At 34.7% G+C, this 14,421-nt stretch overlaps 1 protein-coding gene across 9 annotated transcripts in view; it reads right to left on the reverse strand.

Moving 5' to 3' along the window:
• The window catches only part of ZMYND8 (zinc finger MYND-type containing 8), a 61,599-nt gene that overhangs the window by 10,416 nt on the left and 36,762 nt on the right, over positions 1-14,421 (reverse strand). For all 9 annotated transcript variants that reach the window (XR_012838051.1, XR_012838050.1, XR_012838049.1 and 6 more), the window contains 8 exons: positions 14,285-14,362; positions 13,286-13,401; positions 11,719-12,200; positions 9,334-9,474; positions 6,065-6,217; positions 4,725-5,228; positions 2,587-2,961; positions 301-491 (listed from right to left, as the gene is read on the reverse strand). Coding sequence is in view for 6 of the 9 variants with exons in the window: in XM_075768806.1 (XP_075624921.1) it covers positions 301-491; positions 2,587-2,961; positions 4,725-5,228; positions 6,065-6,217; positions 9,334-9,474; positions 11,719-12,200; positions 13,286-13,401; positions 14,285-14,362 (2,040 nt within the window). In the remaining 3 variants the exon portion in view is untranslated. The remainder of the gene's footprint in view (positions 1-300; positions 492-2,586; positions 2,962-4,724; positions 5,229-6,064; positions 6,218-9,333; positions 9,475-11,718; positions 12,201-13,285; positions 13,402-14,284; positions 14,363-14,421) is intronic.

Raw genomic sequence — 14,421 nt, forward strand, 5'->3', positions numbered from 1 at the left:
AATGGTCCAAACCACAATGCAATGTAAGAAGCGGCAACGGGGGAACATGAAAAGCAAAGGGTTTCAAGTGTCTAAGCAGCTGAAGCCTATCATATACACACTGGCTTGGAATGGCAGCATTCAGTCAGCTCTAAAATGATGGTCAGCACTCTTGTCAAAAATCTAACAGTTCCTACCTAGTAGAATGAATATGCAACATATGACAACCTGAAAATAAAGCTATTTCAGAATTTGAAATTTCAAAAATGTGGAAGTTTACTTCAAAATAAAATGTCAAGAAAACCTTGCTCAATAACTTACTTTGCTAGTATATTTAGCAATATCTGCAGCCACATCAGCTGAAGCTGTTGCAATTGGCAAGTCTGTATTAACTGAGGAAGAGAGTGTACTTGCAGATCCAGAACTAGTAACCATAGAAATAGGTTGAGTACTTGTAACCAAGGTTATAGTTGATGTGGAAGTGCTCTGGGTGATCTCTTTTTGCTGCACAGCTAAGAAAAGAGAACATACAGCAGATCAATCACATAAACAATTATGAAAACAAATAGGCAAACTCCTAAATGTCTAACTTAAATGTGTGTACCTAACCATTTCCAAAACTTACATTATTTATACAATGGTGCCATTTAATCAATTAATTATACAGTGCCTAGCCACTGAACTTGTACATGATTGTAAGGCTTAAAGGTAATGAAGCAAATATATCTTTGAAACTTATAATTTTAGACTAGCCAATACAAAAGTCTCCCTCAGACCTATATTCCTCCCATTTTGGGACTTTTCCATCCCACTTCCTAAGAATTCGCTTCCTAACCTCTCAATTTGGAGAGCTCCCAAATAATATATGTATGAGCATAAGTTAGACTTTGACATTTTCATTTGCCATGATTTTGAAACGTATTATTGAATTCCTCTTCTTTTTACTTGGAAACAAGGTTTAGTGAGCCACTGTTGAAGAAAGCCTACTTCAGTAATACTTCCTGGTATTATTCGCATTCTTCTGTTATTAATACTACTAATTATCACTAGTGTTGTGACATGTTTAATATACATACATCCAGGTCAATATTAGCCTTTGGTTGGCTGCAGAGCAAGGAATGCAAAATTAGATTAACTCATTAAAGCAAAGAAGTTACTCATAGTGTTAGTTCAAATGGGATAAGAAAATTTTTCTCATCTTTGATCAATAATTCAAATAATCTTAAGCAATGGGTAATTAAAAAATTAGTACAAATCAAAATACAAAGACCCTCACCTTTTCATCCCTAATGACTTATCTGTCTTAAATTTTAATTTTTTTAAAAAAATTTTAAGAATAATACTTTTCAATCTATTTTTAATGATTCATATTATAAGATGCTTTGTTGCCAATATCCTCAAAACAGGAATTACTGAAATAAAAGTTATTCAGTTTATCTGTATGTACTATATTTTTGTTTATGCCAATTCAGTATACAATAAATCTATAGATTGCATAGTTTTCATTTGATATATTTCTAGCATATAATATTTAAAATGGAACATAGCTGTGATATGCTCAACAGTAAACATATTGACAAACTCGTAGGCTGAATATTAAAGTCCAGGCCATATTATTAAGCTCTTATATTAAGGTATGACTATTAAAAATAAGACTTTACCAAGTTTCACTTTCATTTTTCTCACTGAATATTTCTGTATCAAATTTGTGCAGTCTACAAGCAGAAAGAGACCGCTTCTTCAACACTTCTTAAATGCCAGTCACAAAAGCAGTTTGGGACCAGACAAATGTGCCTCTGTTAAACGTTTGATTGTGACCCATTACCTAAACCTCTCTTCTGTATGAAATTACTGGCTTGCCAGCAGTGTTAGCAGAACAGAGAATATCTATTCATCAGGCCCAACAGTAAACAGTTCAGTTTATTAACTTGAAATTACATTGAAGTTGGATTTGCATAAAGTTGCTGTGCTGTGAAGGGAAGCAATAGAAGCATGGGCTTATATTACCTTGTGCCTACTACTAGCAAAACCTCTGGCAAAGGGCTGGTAAGAAAAGAGTTATGAAAACATTCTAAAATGCTGTGGCTGTTTGCTCAGTAAAGTAGCATCAAAGTCTTGTTAAGAGTTAAACAAAAGGGATTTCAAAGACAAATGTAGCCTGGGTAATTTCATTGTTGTAAAATTACACTCTATGGAAATCCATACAGATCAGCTTCTTGTCTGATAAAACTGGATCCAGTTTGTAGACATTAAAGTGATAGTGGTAATCATGCAAATGGAATGGACTTAATGGTTTTATCATATAATCTAGAAAATAATTCGGTTCACTCTCCCAAATCTGTGATAGCTAAGAATGCAAAAAAATATTTACATAGATACACACACAAACTTTTTGTCATTAAAATAAGGAGACAGGACTCTAAATACACACCAGAAAGAGCAGGTATGCTGAGTAAGTTGTTGTATTTTAAAGTCACATATCAGAGTAGAACCACACTTTGAGATTTTGTTTATATGGAAGAACTCCTGGTTGGGCAGCCTTGGAGCACTGAGATCACTACTGGGGAATTATGGCATCACAGGCACATTGAGTTAGAAAGTGTATACCTTTAACTGCTTGTCTTGTCTGATATCTTGTCCCTTGAGAGGACTGAGGTTGCTGTGACTGAGACTGCTGGCTCTGCTGCTGTTGCTGCTGTCTCTGCACCTTCTGCATGTGCCATTTCTGAGAGGATGTCTGAAATTTATTGGAAGAATTCCACACTACACGCTGCACAGCAGGGGCAGTTTCCTTGGGCAGCAGAGGCCTCTGCTTTTTCACAGGGCTTCCAGTGGCTGCAGATGGAGCGCTAACAGTAGAAGAAGCACTAGTAGTCGCTGTTACACCAGCTGGTGGAGTCTGGGCTGCAGAGCGGGTAAGCACTGGAGTTTCTGGTAGAGGCTGGGTGCTTGCAGTGGAGGAAGGTGGAGTTTTACCTACAACTAAACAAACATAAAATGTAATGCCAGCTTTTCACCAACACGTCTGATTCATAATTTTAACCTAGCTTTTGGAAGAACCATATGCACCTTTCAGCCTACTTTGAATTATTTTCCTCAAAAGATAATTGATATTTTACAAGAAAGTTCATTTCAATATTCTACAAGTGAACTCATTTCAGTCTAGTTGAAGTTGGTGGCTCTTCAGAAGCACTAGCCATTAAGCAAAACAAGCCATACCAAACCCAGAAAACCAGCCTGACCTCCTGTGGAAGATATGTGAAGTAAGCATTTGTTAGGATGATGTTTCTGGCTTACCCCTTACACCTGTCTTCCCCATTTCTTTCAAGGGAAAAAGGAAAAATAACTGAATAATAACTGAAGGAATAGCATACTAAAAACTTTCTAAACAAAGGTGAACTGGCACTGACAACCAAATATACAGTGTATTTAAGACATCTATGTTTACTTGAAAAATCTTTTGGAGTTTACAGTTGACCATTCCACATATCAGATTTATTTAGGAATTAATTCCCAAGCTGTGGCCAGGAAAAACATGTCTGAAAGAGAAGGCTGCCGCACTGACAAGTTTCTGGAAAGAGGGCACAGACCTTCAGATTTGCATGCATCAGATCTCTTTTCTGGACCAAGGCATTTTAATATCAGAGAGCCACAAGTAAAGGTAGGGGCCTTGGAATCACAGACAGGACACAAATGATGTCTAGAATATATTCATATAGGTTTCTCTATACAGATATTTAAATCCACCTATAATTTAACTCAGAATATGCATTTCCTTTTGCCTCTATATCAAAGTAAAATTTTAGGATTACTTATTTCAACCATCACTGGTTTAGGCCACTAGTAATACATGAATCAGTGGTTTTGAAATTTATAAAGCTGCCTACCTTAATAAATTTTCAAATTAAACAAGAATCATCAATATAAACTCCCCAAAAATGCAATTCTGGTTTTAGTTTATAAGCCTATTTTCTTGATTATCTTATAGTAACAATTATACATTAAGCTCAGCTTTAAGATTCGAAATTCAGAAGCATTGTCTTCTAAAGTATGCTCAGTTAACTGATTAAAAACATTCTTTTAAATAAAAAGATTGAGCCAACATGCTATAAAATATAGACAAGAAGAGAAAGTTATAGGAAGAGTAAAGTATTTTTCAATCTAGCCATTTAAATCCAGTTTTCTATTTTGTTTTGTCAAAAGGCTAACATGCAGAACCAGCTTAGCAAAAGCAGTTTAATCATTGAGATTGCTTTCCTCTTTTAGCACCACACAGAAACAAGGGACAATATCTCAGGGACAATACATGTGATTTAGCTGTTCTTTTGATTATTACTGAGAGCATTTACATTGATTTCAATGGAACCTTATGCAATATTTATGTTTGATAAGTTCTAACTTCTTCTATACATGCAATTTTGGGAAGTCTATGGAAATGTAAAGCTTTAACTGAAAGTAATAGCAATTACAAAATAAATTCTACATTTGTCACAGAACAAAGATTATGGATATTCATAGTTCTAAGCTGCTGAAAAGAAACTCAAAGAAACATGTTTTATTTAAACTACAAATTATAATGGGGACTGAAAACTTTCTTATAGTCACAAAGAATGAAAAATCATTCATAAAAATTGGTTTAGTACAGATATTTTTATCTTAATGCAGAAATAAAGGTAACAACTCTGGCTTTGATAACAGCCTTACAGAGCAGGAGAAAAAAAAAAGAAGGAAAGAATTCATCCTACCATCTTGTTTAGGAGGAGGTTCTTTAGATTCTTTCTTGTTTTTCCTTCCTTCGCGGCCACAATGATCATCTCCTAGATCGATGACTAGTTCACTCTCAGAATCAGAGTCCAGTCCTAGATGCACAGTTGGAGAGTCTGTTTCATCTTTACCTTTCAGTTTTTCTTTTGCAGGATGCTGTAAACTTTTTCCCTTTTCAGAAAATTCTTTTTCAGTGTCTGCAATTGCCTTTTCTTTGACTGGGTCATCTGTTTTCTCCGCTTCTGGACTTGTGCTTTTAAGTTCCTCCTTGTCTTCATTCTGTGCTGGGGGCTTAGGTTTTTTTTTCAAGCTCAATGATTCTTTGTCACTTCTTGTAGCTTCCTTGTCCTCTCCATCTTCTTGATCGTTCTTTGATTTCTGATCCTCATCACTATATTCACTGTCACTGGTGTCAGATTTTTCAGAATCTTCAGAGTCACTGTGTTCTACTGCAGTATAAACAGCTTCAGATATTTCATTTATTCCTAATTGTGGGGAGGAAAGTATATTCCATGCTGACATCATACTGATGTTACCAAAAAATATACTCTATATAACAAAGTGTATACATACCATTATCTTAACTGTCAGTCCTTAAACCATAAACACTTCCCTTAGTGCCCTATCTCAATACCAGGATATATAAGAATTACCTTCCACATATTCCAATTCCTGGTTTTATTCAATGGTCCTTCTTTCACTGCTTTTTCCCCCACTACCTGTAAGCTCTAGCTTTGTTCAACTTAAGACCAATGCTGGCAAATACAAAGAGGAATTATTTTTATCCATAGGAAACCACCTTCAAATCAGTAACACCATTCACCTGATTAGTTACTTAAATGTACATTTACAGAATTCACTGCGTAAATTTTGTGAAAAGAATCTCTGATTTTTTTAGTACCTAGGAAGTCTTTAATTATGTGCTAGACAACACTAATGTTTCTAACAGCATTCAGTTCCTGTGTAACTGGATATATTAATTTGTGCAACAAAGTTAGGTGCAGTTCTTTAAATTTTTCAATTTACAAAGCAAATAGTAAGACTATAATTCTGTATACTATCTACATCAGAATAGAACAAAAATAGATTAAAAGATTAAAGTTTTTTGACAAAAATTTGAAACATCAGGTCTCACCGTATTTTAAATTAAACTAGTTCAGTGTATTCTATTTGACTCAAAGAGTTCAAATATCCTCTATTCTTGATTTAATGTATAAAACATTTAAGATTTTACTATTCAAAAATCTTCTTTTGAACTCCAGTTCAAAATTTCCTCGAGTGTATCCTTCAGATGTCCATTGTATTCTTGAGATATACTTACCAAGTTGTGCTTTACAACTCTCTATTGTCTTGTCAAGATTAAGCTGGAACCTACTACGTATCTGTCGTTTTGGTGAAATGAGTTGCACGGGAGTGGTCTGCTGTTGGACTGACTCACTCAACTCTTTCAGATCCATCTCAGCTTTGCTACGATCTAGAAAAAGAAAAAGACACTAAGAAAAATATTTTACAAAAAGAAAAGAGATCACTATCCAGGTAAGACAAATTTTACTGAGTAACAATGCAGACAATCTGAAACATATTTAGCTTTTATAATTATGGGATAAGTAGTAATTCTAAAATTACTTTACTACAAACAAGGGATTCTTCTTCTCTGATACTATACATTTCACATGCAAAATACATGCATCAATTATGTGGACTCTTTTCTCTGGCAACATGAAATTATCAAGAAATCATTCAGGTCTGTAAGCTCTCTGACAGCACTTCTAGTAAGCTACTGCTGTTATTTACTACTAGTAGTAATATTTTCACAGAGAAAATTAATTAGGTTTGGCCAGTAGCTCCTTGAACTGGCTCATGGTAGGATCAAAAGAGCCAATGCCATATGCTGGAAAAGGACAGACGCCATGGAGAAGGCACAAGGCAACAATGGCACAATGTGCATTTGTGCTTCGTTTAGAGTTTCATTCCATAGCAGTTAAAGATGCCAAAGCATTGCCTTATTTTACAAGATGTTTTTGTTGATGTACAGCTCAGAGAAAAATGAAATAAATACAAAGGGCTGAGCCAATGATTCCTCTGACCAGACATTCTTTACAAGTTTGAACTTAATATCAAGATACCTTCTGCATTTAAGAGCCATAGTACACAATGACTCATTGAGTTGTCTCAATCAGGCTTGGCCACCCTATCTCCTATCAAGTTGCAAATCCAATCTATATTACAGATAGAGCAGGTACAGAAGGAACCATTCAAGTATTCATGCAGTTTTTGTTCAGTGCTAAAGTAATAGTTCCTCATCTCTTCCTAGAGAGAGGCAGCAACTTGTGTGGTGCAATCTCACAAGCCAAATATACAGGCTATAATTTGGATCATCCTGCCTTGTAATACATATGCATTATAGCATACACAAAGTCATTCTAAATAGCACTTAATTGTCCTTTCTAGTCCCAGTGAAATGGTCATTAAAAGTAAGACTGAATTTCATACTCATGACATATTCATACTGGAAGAGACTAAACATAATACAAACTATCACTTTCAGTGCAGTGTAAATTTTGAAAATAACAATGAACATTCTAAGTCACTTCAGTACTTTTTTCAAAAGTTTGTTCTTGCATTTGAAATGTTTTAAAAATGAAGTTTCTTCTTCCTCTGCAAACTACGTCACCCAATCCACACTAATTCCACAGCAGTAATTGTTTTATCACCCTTAGTATAGAATTTCATTCCAGGCCTTTGTAGCCCTAGTTAACTACATAGCAGGATACAAACAGAAGAAAAAATGGAGAAAGACGAAGACGAGACACTATAATACCTCCCCGGGGAGCCCTACATCTTTATATATGAAAGAAGTCTCACAATCCAAATTTCTCTATCTAACCTACAAGGAGGTCTCACTGAGGAGATGTGGATTTCCAATCTCTCTCATTAATGTCAAAGCATTAGTAAAAAGAAAAGAGAGCCAAAGGGCATATAAGCTGACTGTGGAGAAATTTTCAAGTGCTCATCTCCAAAGTCTTTACTTTTTCTTATTACCGATGTGAAAATTTTCACTCCTTACTAGGTCAAACTTGTTGTTCTGCCTTTTCTGCCTCTGTTATACAAGGATAGGTCCTATACTATATGCAATATGTATTTTTTCCAAGCAATCTGTGAATAGCTTGGTCATTCACACCTCCATTTTTCAATTTACCCAGTCTGCCAGTAACAACAGATGGCTCATTTCCATGAATTTTCCTTCCTTATTGCCAAACTGGAGGACGATCATAAAAGTCTTCCTAGTACTCTGCTCAAGGTACATAAGTGTCTTTGTTTTCTGGACTTTCACTTTTGTTTTTTTCAGAGAGAAACCCTGTTCACATTATTTATGACAAAACACAGTAAGTCATACCCAAAAAACATGGGATTCACAGATTAATCTACATCTGGCACAGCTGACACTATTAAATGAAGAAGGGTTGCTATTTTCATTCCTAGCACCAAAGAGTATACTTGCAAAGGAACATCCCCTAAAGCTGAAAAAATAAGTGATATTCTACTTGAAAGCACACTAGCTGTTCTTTTATGGTATTGCTCATGGACCGTAACATTGAATTTTCCAATCCACACTATTTATTCAAAATATCCTATGCTCCAGCTGATGCCTCCCATCTGTGGCTCAAACTACTGCAGCAATACATATTTCTTAATGTTCTTTCAAATGTATTGTCACCTCAGATAAGACAACGAACAGCTGCAGTGCAGCAGAAGAAATTAATTCTGTGGTTATGTCCACACAGATAGATTAACACACTGAAAAATATACTTGAGAGCTTGTATCAAGAATCAGAATATCTGTAACTCACTGAAAACATGAATTCAGCATTTGAGCTCAAGCCTTCCTGAAGGATTTGGCTAACACCAAGGGGCAGAATCCTGTTTCTCCATGTAATATCATGTGGAGGTAAAAAGAAGCCAGAACTGACTCAGAATACTCACAGGAATAAAGTGTGACTGAGGAAACTGATTTACACCGTTTGGCTTTCAGAACTATTTTACCAACTTAGTACTTACCTACTGCATCTTTCAAAATTCCAGAATCTCAGAATTTACTTCTAGGGAGTTTCAAGACATCTGCTAATTCCTTTCATCCATCTATCTCCCTAGAGATGGATGGTCAGCGAGGAGGTGATGTGAGGCAGCAAGAGAGAAGCCCTAGTAAATCCTAAATCCCAAAGACCACAAGAAAACCTTGCCAGCAATTCATTTGAGAGACTGGGGGCCCAAGAGCAGCAATTTCAGGTAATTACAACCTTTAGAAACTGACCTACTGTTTAGAAACATTTGTTTATACAGTTCAACTGAAAAAAGAAATCATCCTTTAACTACTTCCTTTCATCAAGGAGAAGAAAGAATAACAGGAACTTTCATTGATAAAAACCAGCAGCATATTTGATGAAACAATAATTACACATGTGCCTCATTTAAAGCCCTTTGTTCATTTAAAGCCACATACAAGCAAGTTTGTTCATATTATGTGGCACTGACACCACTGTAACTTCCTTCAGCTATAACAGTATTAGATTTTCAAAGGTTAAGACTAACCAAGGTTAAGATTCAGAATGCTTCCTGGAGTGGAAGTTCTTTCTTGCTTAGCAGAAATTGGTGTTGATGCTTGAGGAGAAAAAGGTTTGGGGCTGCCTGACAAGCTCCCTGCTTGACCCGTTCTTGTTGGTGCTGGAGAAGCTGAAAAAGTACAAAATTAATAAAGATGTATTTAAAAATAATCACAATAAAGCCATATTCATTGGGACAAAACAGCTTTTAAACCTACACAAGCAGGGAAAGGATTTTTGTTTACTAATTTCAACAATGTGTTGTTACAACTTGTAAGTTACAACTACTCCTTTAATTTTAGTTTAATAAAGAAAGAAATTGTAAGAAAAATAATTTTATTGCAGCTATGTAGTTGGGCCAAATGTATGCTTACCTTCAAAATCACTCTGTTTGCAGTGACAGAAAATTTCTAGCTTTGAAGATTTGGTTATTTTAGATGTTAAATGCTGGCACTCTAAATTGCTATCTATTTTAATTCATGTATGTAAGTAAACAGAAAAACCCCACCTACCCCATTTTCTAGCTACAATAACAGAGAATTAAAAGTACAAATCATAGTAAATGTAATCAATATGGCTGGAGATCAGTAACCAAATGTCTCCGATACTCTAATTTATACAGAGTTTAAGCAAAATCCTATGCTCTGAGCCTTTAATATCTCCATGAAACAATGTTTCAAAAACAAACTTCTGGAAACAGCCAGTCTAGAAAGAGAAACATTGCAGGCCATTACAAAAAAAAAAAAAAAAAAAAAAAAAAAAAGCAAGCTAATTTTTGTCAGCAAGAGACTAATTTCTGCCTGCTAAATCTCTGCTTAATGCTCTGAGAATGTCATCCTAAACTCCCTACTGGACACTTTTTCTTCCCCAGTACATCCAGGATTCTCTATATATTTTCAGATCGCTAAATGACAGCACTATCTGCTGTTTCAGTAACTGTTTCCAAGTTATTTTCTACACATCACTCAGAATACACAAGAGGCATCCAAATAAAACTGTTCTTGTTTAAGGATAGTGCAGTCATACTACTTGAATTATTTTTTACAGCAAACAAGTAATTTAATTTACATTTGAATTAAAACACACAGATTCCAGTAATAGGACAACTAAGTTAATACATAAAGTAAATATTACTAAAGTTAGCATTTGTAACAATATACAGGTAGAAATGCCAGGTGGGAAACTGAATATTCTAGTTTAACTGCTGTTCAGTCCAATCCAGCATTTCTATGTGCTAGGACAGAGGACAGTAAGGCCTAAGGAAAAAGTTAGAAAAATTCCACAGAACTGTGATGATAATCAAGAAACCAAAGTACTAGGATAACATCTGTCATCATCTGTTATCTTTATCTGACCAAATAGCTTTAATCTGACTGTCCATGAATATCTCCACTACTATAAAGAAATAATAATGTGGTATAACAAAAGCTCTGTATTTTAAGACACAAGCCAGTACCTGTTAGCTACACCTTATGTATAAGAGCTGTACCCACATACGTACATGATAATTTATGTATAAAATGAATTACTCCTTTTGACATGTTATTCTACTGAAAATTCCAAGTATTTTCATATATTTAAATTTGGTTATGTTGTCATCACTTTCTTAAGATGGACAGGATCATATCAAAAGACAGTTTTGTACCCAAAGACAGTTTCACAGCCTAGCCTTTATTGGCTAGGAAGATTATAATAAATAAATAACAGCATTTTATCTAAAAATTGTAATGGAACATATTGATTTACTTTTCCACACAAAGAAAACACACTCATATTAATTAATATACTGCATCATTTCTTTCAGACAGTGATGAACTTATCTTAGATTTTTTCATCCATAAAAAAGTAGTTTGCTTGAGTGCCACAAAATTAGCTAGCATTTGGTCACTGACATAATTATAATTCTGAGAAGTCCACATTCTGTATTCTACACTCCTTTTCCTCTTTATCTGCTCTGCCTGTGGAACCGTAGTTTTATCATATTTTAGCTACTCAGTTGGGAACACTGTAAATTAAGCTCATTGCCTTGAAAAAGAGCTATTAAGTTTTAAATAGAATACTTCCTAATCATGACAATTCTAACTCTGAATTTACTTCAACTCTCCATTCATTTTGATAGTCACAACTGTTTCCTGCTATTTAATCTGAAGGGCTTTGGTCACTTTTCAATATTATTTATTCCTACTCAATGTGACAGAAAGGACTGTTATTTTTTATCTGTGATACTGAAAGTTAAAACCATTATTTTTCTAAGATTTCTTCATAAAATGAGTCATAATCCAGTCTGTCTTAAAGAAGTACATAGAATAAAACTAGTGCATTAATTAATCAAATGCAAAGTCCTGTACCTCTTTCCCCACCTCTTTTTTTTTACCTGTATTTTTCTCAATAAAGTCCATGGATTCTTCACTGGCACTAAAATGACTCGAAGTTGCTTTTTTCTCCGCGTCCTGTTCAACATCAGATCCAGTGTGAACTGATGAGTTTGTACTCATTGGTGACCGTGGCATATCTGTCAATGAAATCCTACGACCAGTACTACTGCTCAGCATAGACTTGCTCATTAGAATCTTGGGTGACGCTGTCATATCAAAGTTTAGTTTGATTTTCTCTTGTTTGTCTGTCTTTGCAGTTCCAGCAGTTGGGTTTGCAGGGTCTAATAACATTTGGTATTGATTATTGGGAGTATATGGTGTCCGGAAAGGTGCGTAATTAAATACTCCAAATTTTCTACGAATGTTATCAACATAAACCTCCATCTCTTGCATTGCACTATTGAAGATGCTTTTAGTCTTTTTCACAGAAAAAGGAATTTCTTTAGACATGAGGTAGCAATTATTTATTGGAACCCAGGCCCTATATATAAAACAGAAAAATAAAAGATAATATAACTACATTTCACACTGTGGATTGACATTGACAACTTTTTTTTCACATATTAATTTATTTTAGCTTAATCATAAAGATATGCACACCTCAGATCATTTCAAAAAACCATCTCTATCTTCTTTTAATAGTTCAGTGCTTGGTTTTGTTAAGTAAGTAAATTGCATGTCTTAGATTATCACTAGCTTATTTTACTCAGTAACACATAAAACATGAATAAACACTGGTCAAATATGACAAAATATTCCTAATTAGAATAGTCTATGTAACTGTAAGATGACCATAACAAAACAATCTTTCCATCTGTCATAGTTAGCAGAAAAACATAAAAAGCAGGTCAGGAAAAAAAAGACTTCACAACCACATTCTTAAAAACATAATATTCTATTTTACACCCCATATCAGTGTGATCAAACTCTTCAATGTCAGGAAAAGTTCTATCAATAAGTATTGGACAGATTTTATTTATCGTTAAATGAGGCAGACTCTAAAGTCGTGCCTTCAAGATACTAAAATACTGGGAACTTTGACTTATTTATTTCACAGCCCTATACAGGTTTTTTTACAGTACTTGTTTTTGTTACTGTATAGATATATACTTTCAATTCATGACAAATCAAGTCATATTCATCATGGCTTGCTTTCATGCAAAGAGTTCACAAGTATAGAAAACTCCTTTCAGAGCAAAACTGGCATTTTCAACACAGATTATATTTTCTAAATCTACAATTGTGTGTTTATTCCCATAGTGTTTAGACAACATAAACAACTTTATATGTCTCTTCCACTTTTAAGAACTACAGCTCTCTGCAGCACAAAACCAGACACAGGAAATAACTTGTATATTCACTGAGATTATATATGTATTAATCTTACAAACACATGACTTAATTTCTTACATGATGTCTGCAGAACGTAAGACTGTATATACTACAGTATTATATAGGTTATTATGGTCAAGGTGCAAAAGACAGGATCCAAAAGCTCCAAGAGTACAAAATTACAACATGAATTTGGTAAGTACAGCCAAAGATATCCTTTGGTTAAATTCCCACCTGTCGTGTTGGCCAAAGAAACGGGCATCAACTTGCCCATCTTTATCCCTCAGTGCTTTAGCAGGCCAGAATGGAAAGCCTTTGAGTTTAGCCCAGACCAAAGGGTGGGGATTGCTCTAGAGGAAGAGGCAAAATACACAGTAAGAAAATTCAAGCAGTAGTACCTTATCTGATAAGCAACATGATTTTTTTTTTTACTTGTACGTATTAGATTTAATAAAGATCCAACATGCACAAGGCACTTGCCAAATAAAAGATTCTATTTTATGATATACTTGATATATTCATAATGAGTCCTGAGATGACAATTTTTTTTTTTTTTAAAATTACATAAAAATTTAAAGATCTCAATTAAACACATCGTAATTGCACTCTATTCATTTATTTTTGATTAGTCCTCTCCGAATATATAGCATAATGTAAGTTAGGCTAGGGCCAATCTTTCAAATTCCCTAATTTTCACTTAAGTCCAAGACAGAACTTGACGGATTATACACCTCTACTTAAGAATCTTAAGGAGTCTTCCCCAAGTTTGGTGCAGTATTAAACAAAACCAGGAAACAGACAACCTATTAATACGTCATGAAAGAAAAAAAATCAAATCTAAGTTTTCAGATTCACACCTGCAGAAAGAGATACTCACATTTCAGAAATCTTACCCTGAGTGCAACTACCACATGCAAGTACAGATGACCGAGGAGCTGATAACATATTTGAGGATCGAGAAGTTGCGAACTGGTTGCTGACACCCTTTACAGTTATTTCTGACTGAACCATTCGTTTTGTGAAAGCATGCAATCTTACAGCTAAACATCTTGAGATAGTCTGACTCCACAAAGAGCACGATGTGCAAGCACAAGCTACTTGGTAAACTACAGCAGCTTTCCTTGACTCAGTAACAACCACAGGTTTAAAACAATGGAGGGATAAAACAAGCAACAGTCAAATGAGAACTGCTAGTGTAACATATTAGCTAGACTACCATAATCCTTAACTTACACAAGGCTCACAAAACCAATTTTCTCGTTTTTGGCAAGCAGCTAAATAACATTCCGGACATACTTCAATTTCATTCATCTGAAAAGAAAAATCAAACCATTATTGAAGAGCTGAAACAGAGTCCAAAGTGTCATCAT

The sequence above is a fragment of the Balearica regulorum genome, chromosome 16 (assembly GCF_011004875.1).
Source record: "Balearica regulorum gibbericeps isolate bBalReg1 chromosome 16, bBalReg1.pri, whole genome shotgun sequence".
In the NCBI taxonomy this organism is placed as follows: Eukaryota; Metazoa; Chordata; class Aves; order Gruiformes; family Gruidae; genus Balearica; species Balearica regulorum.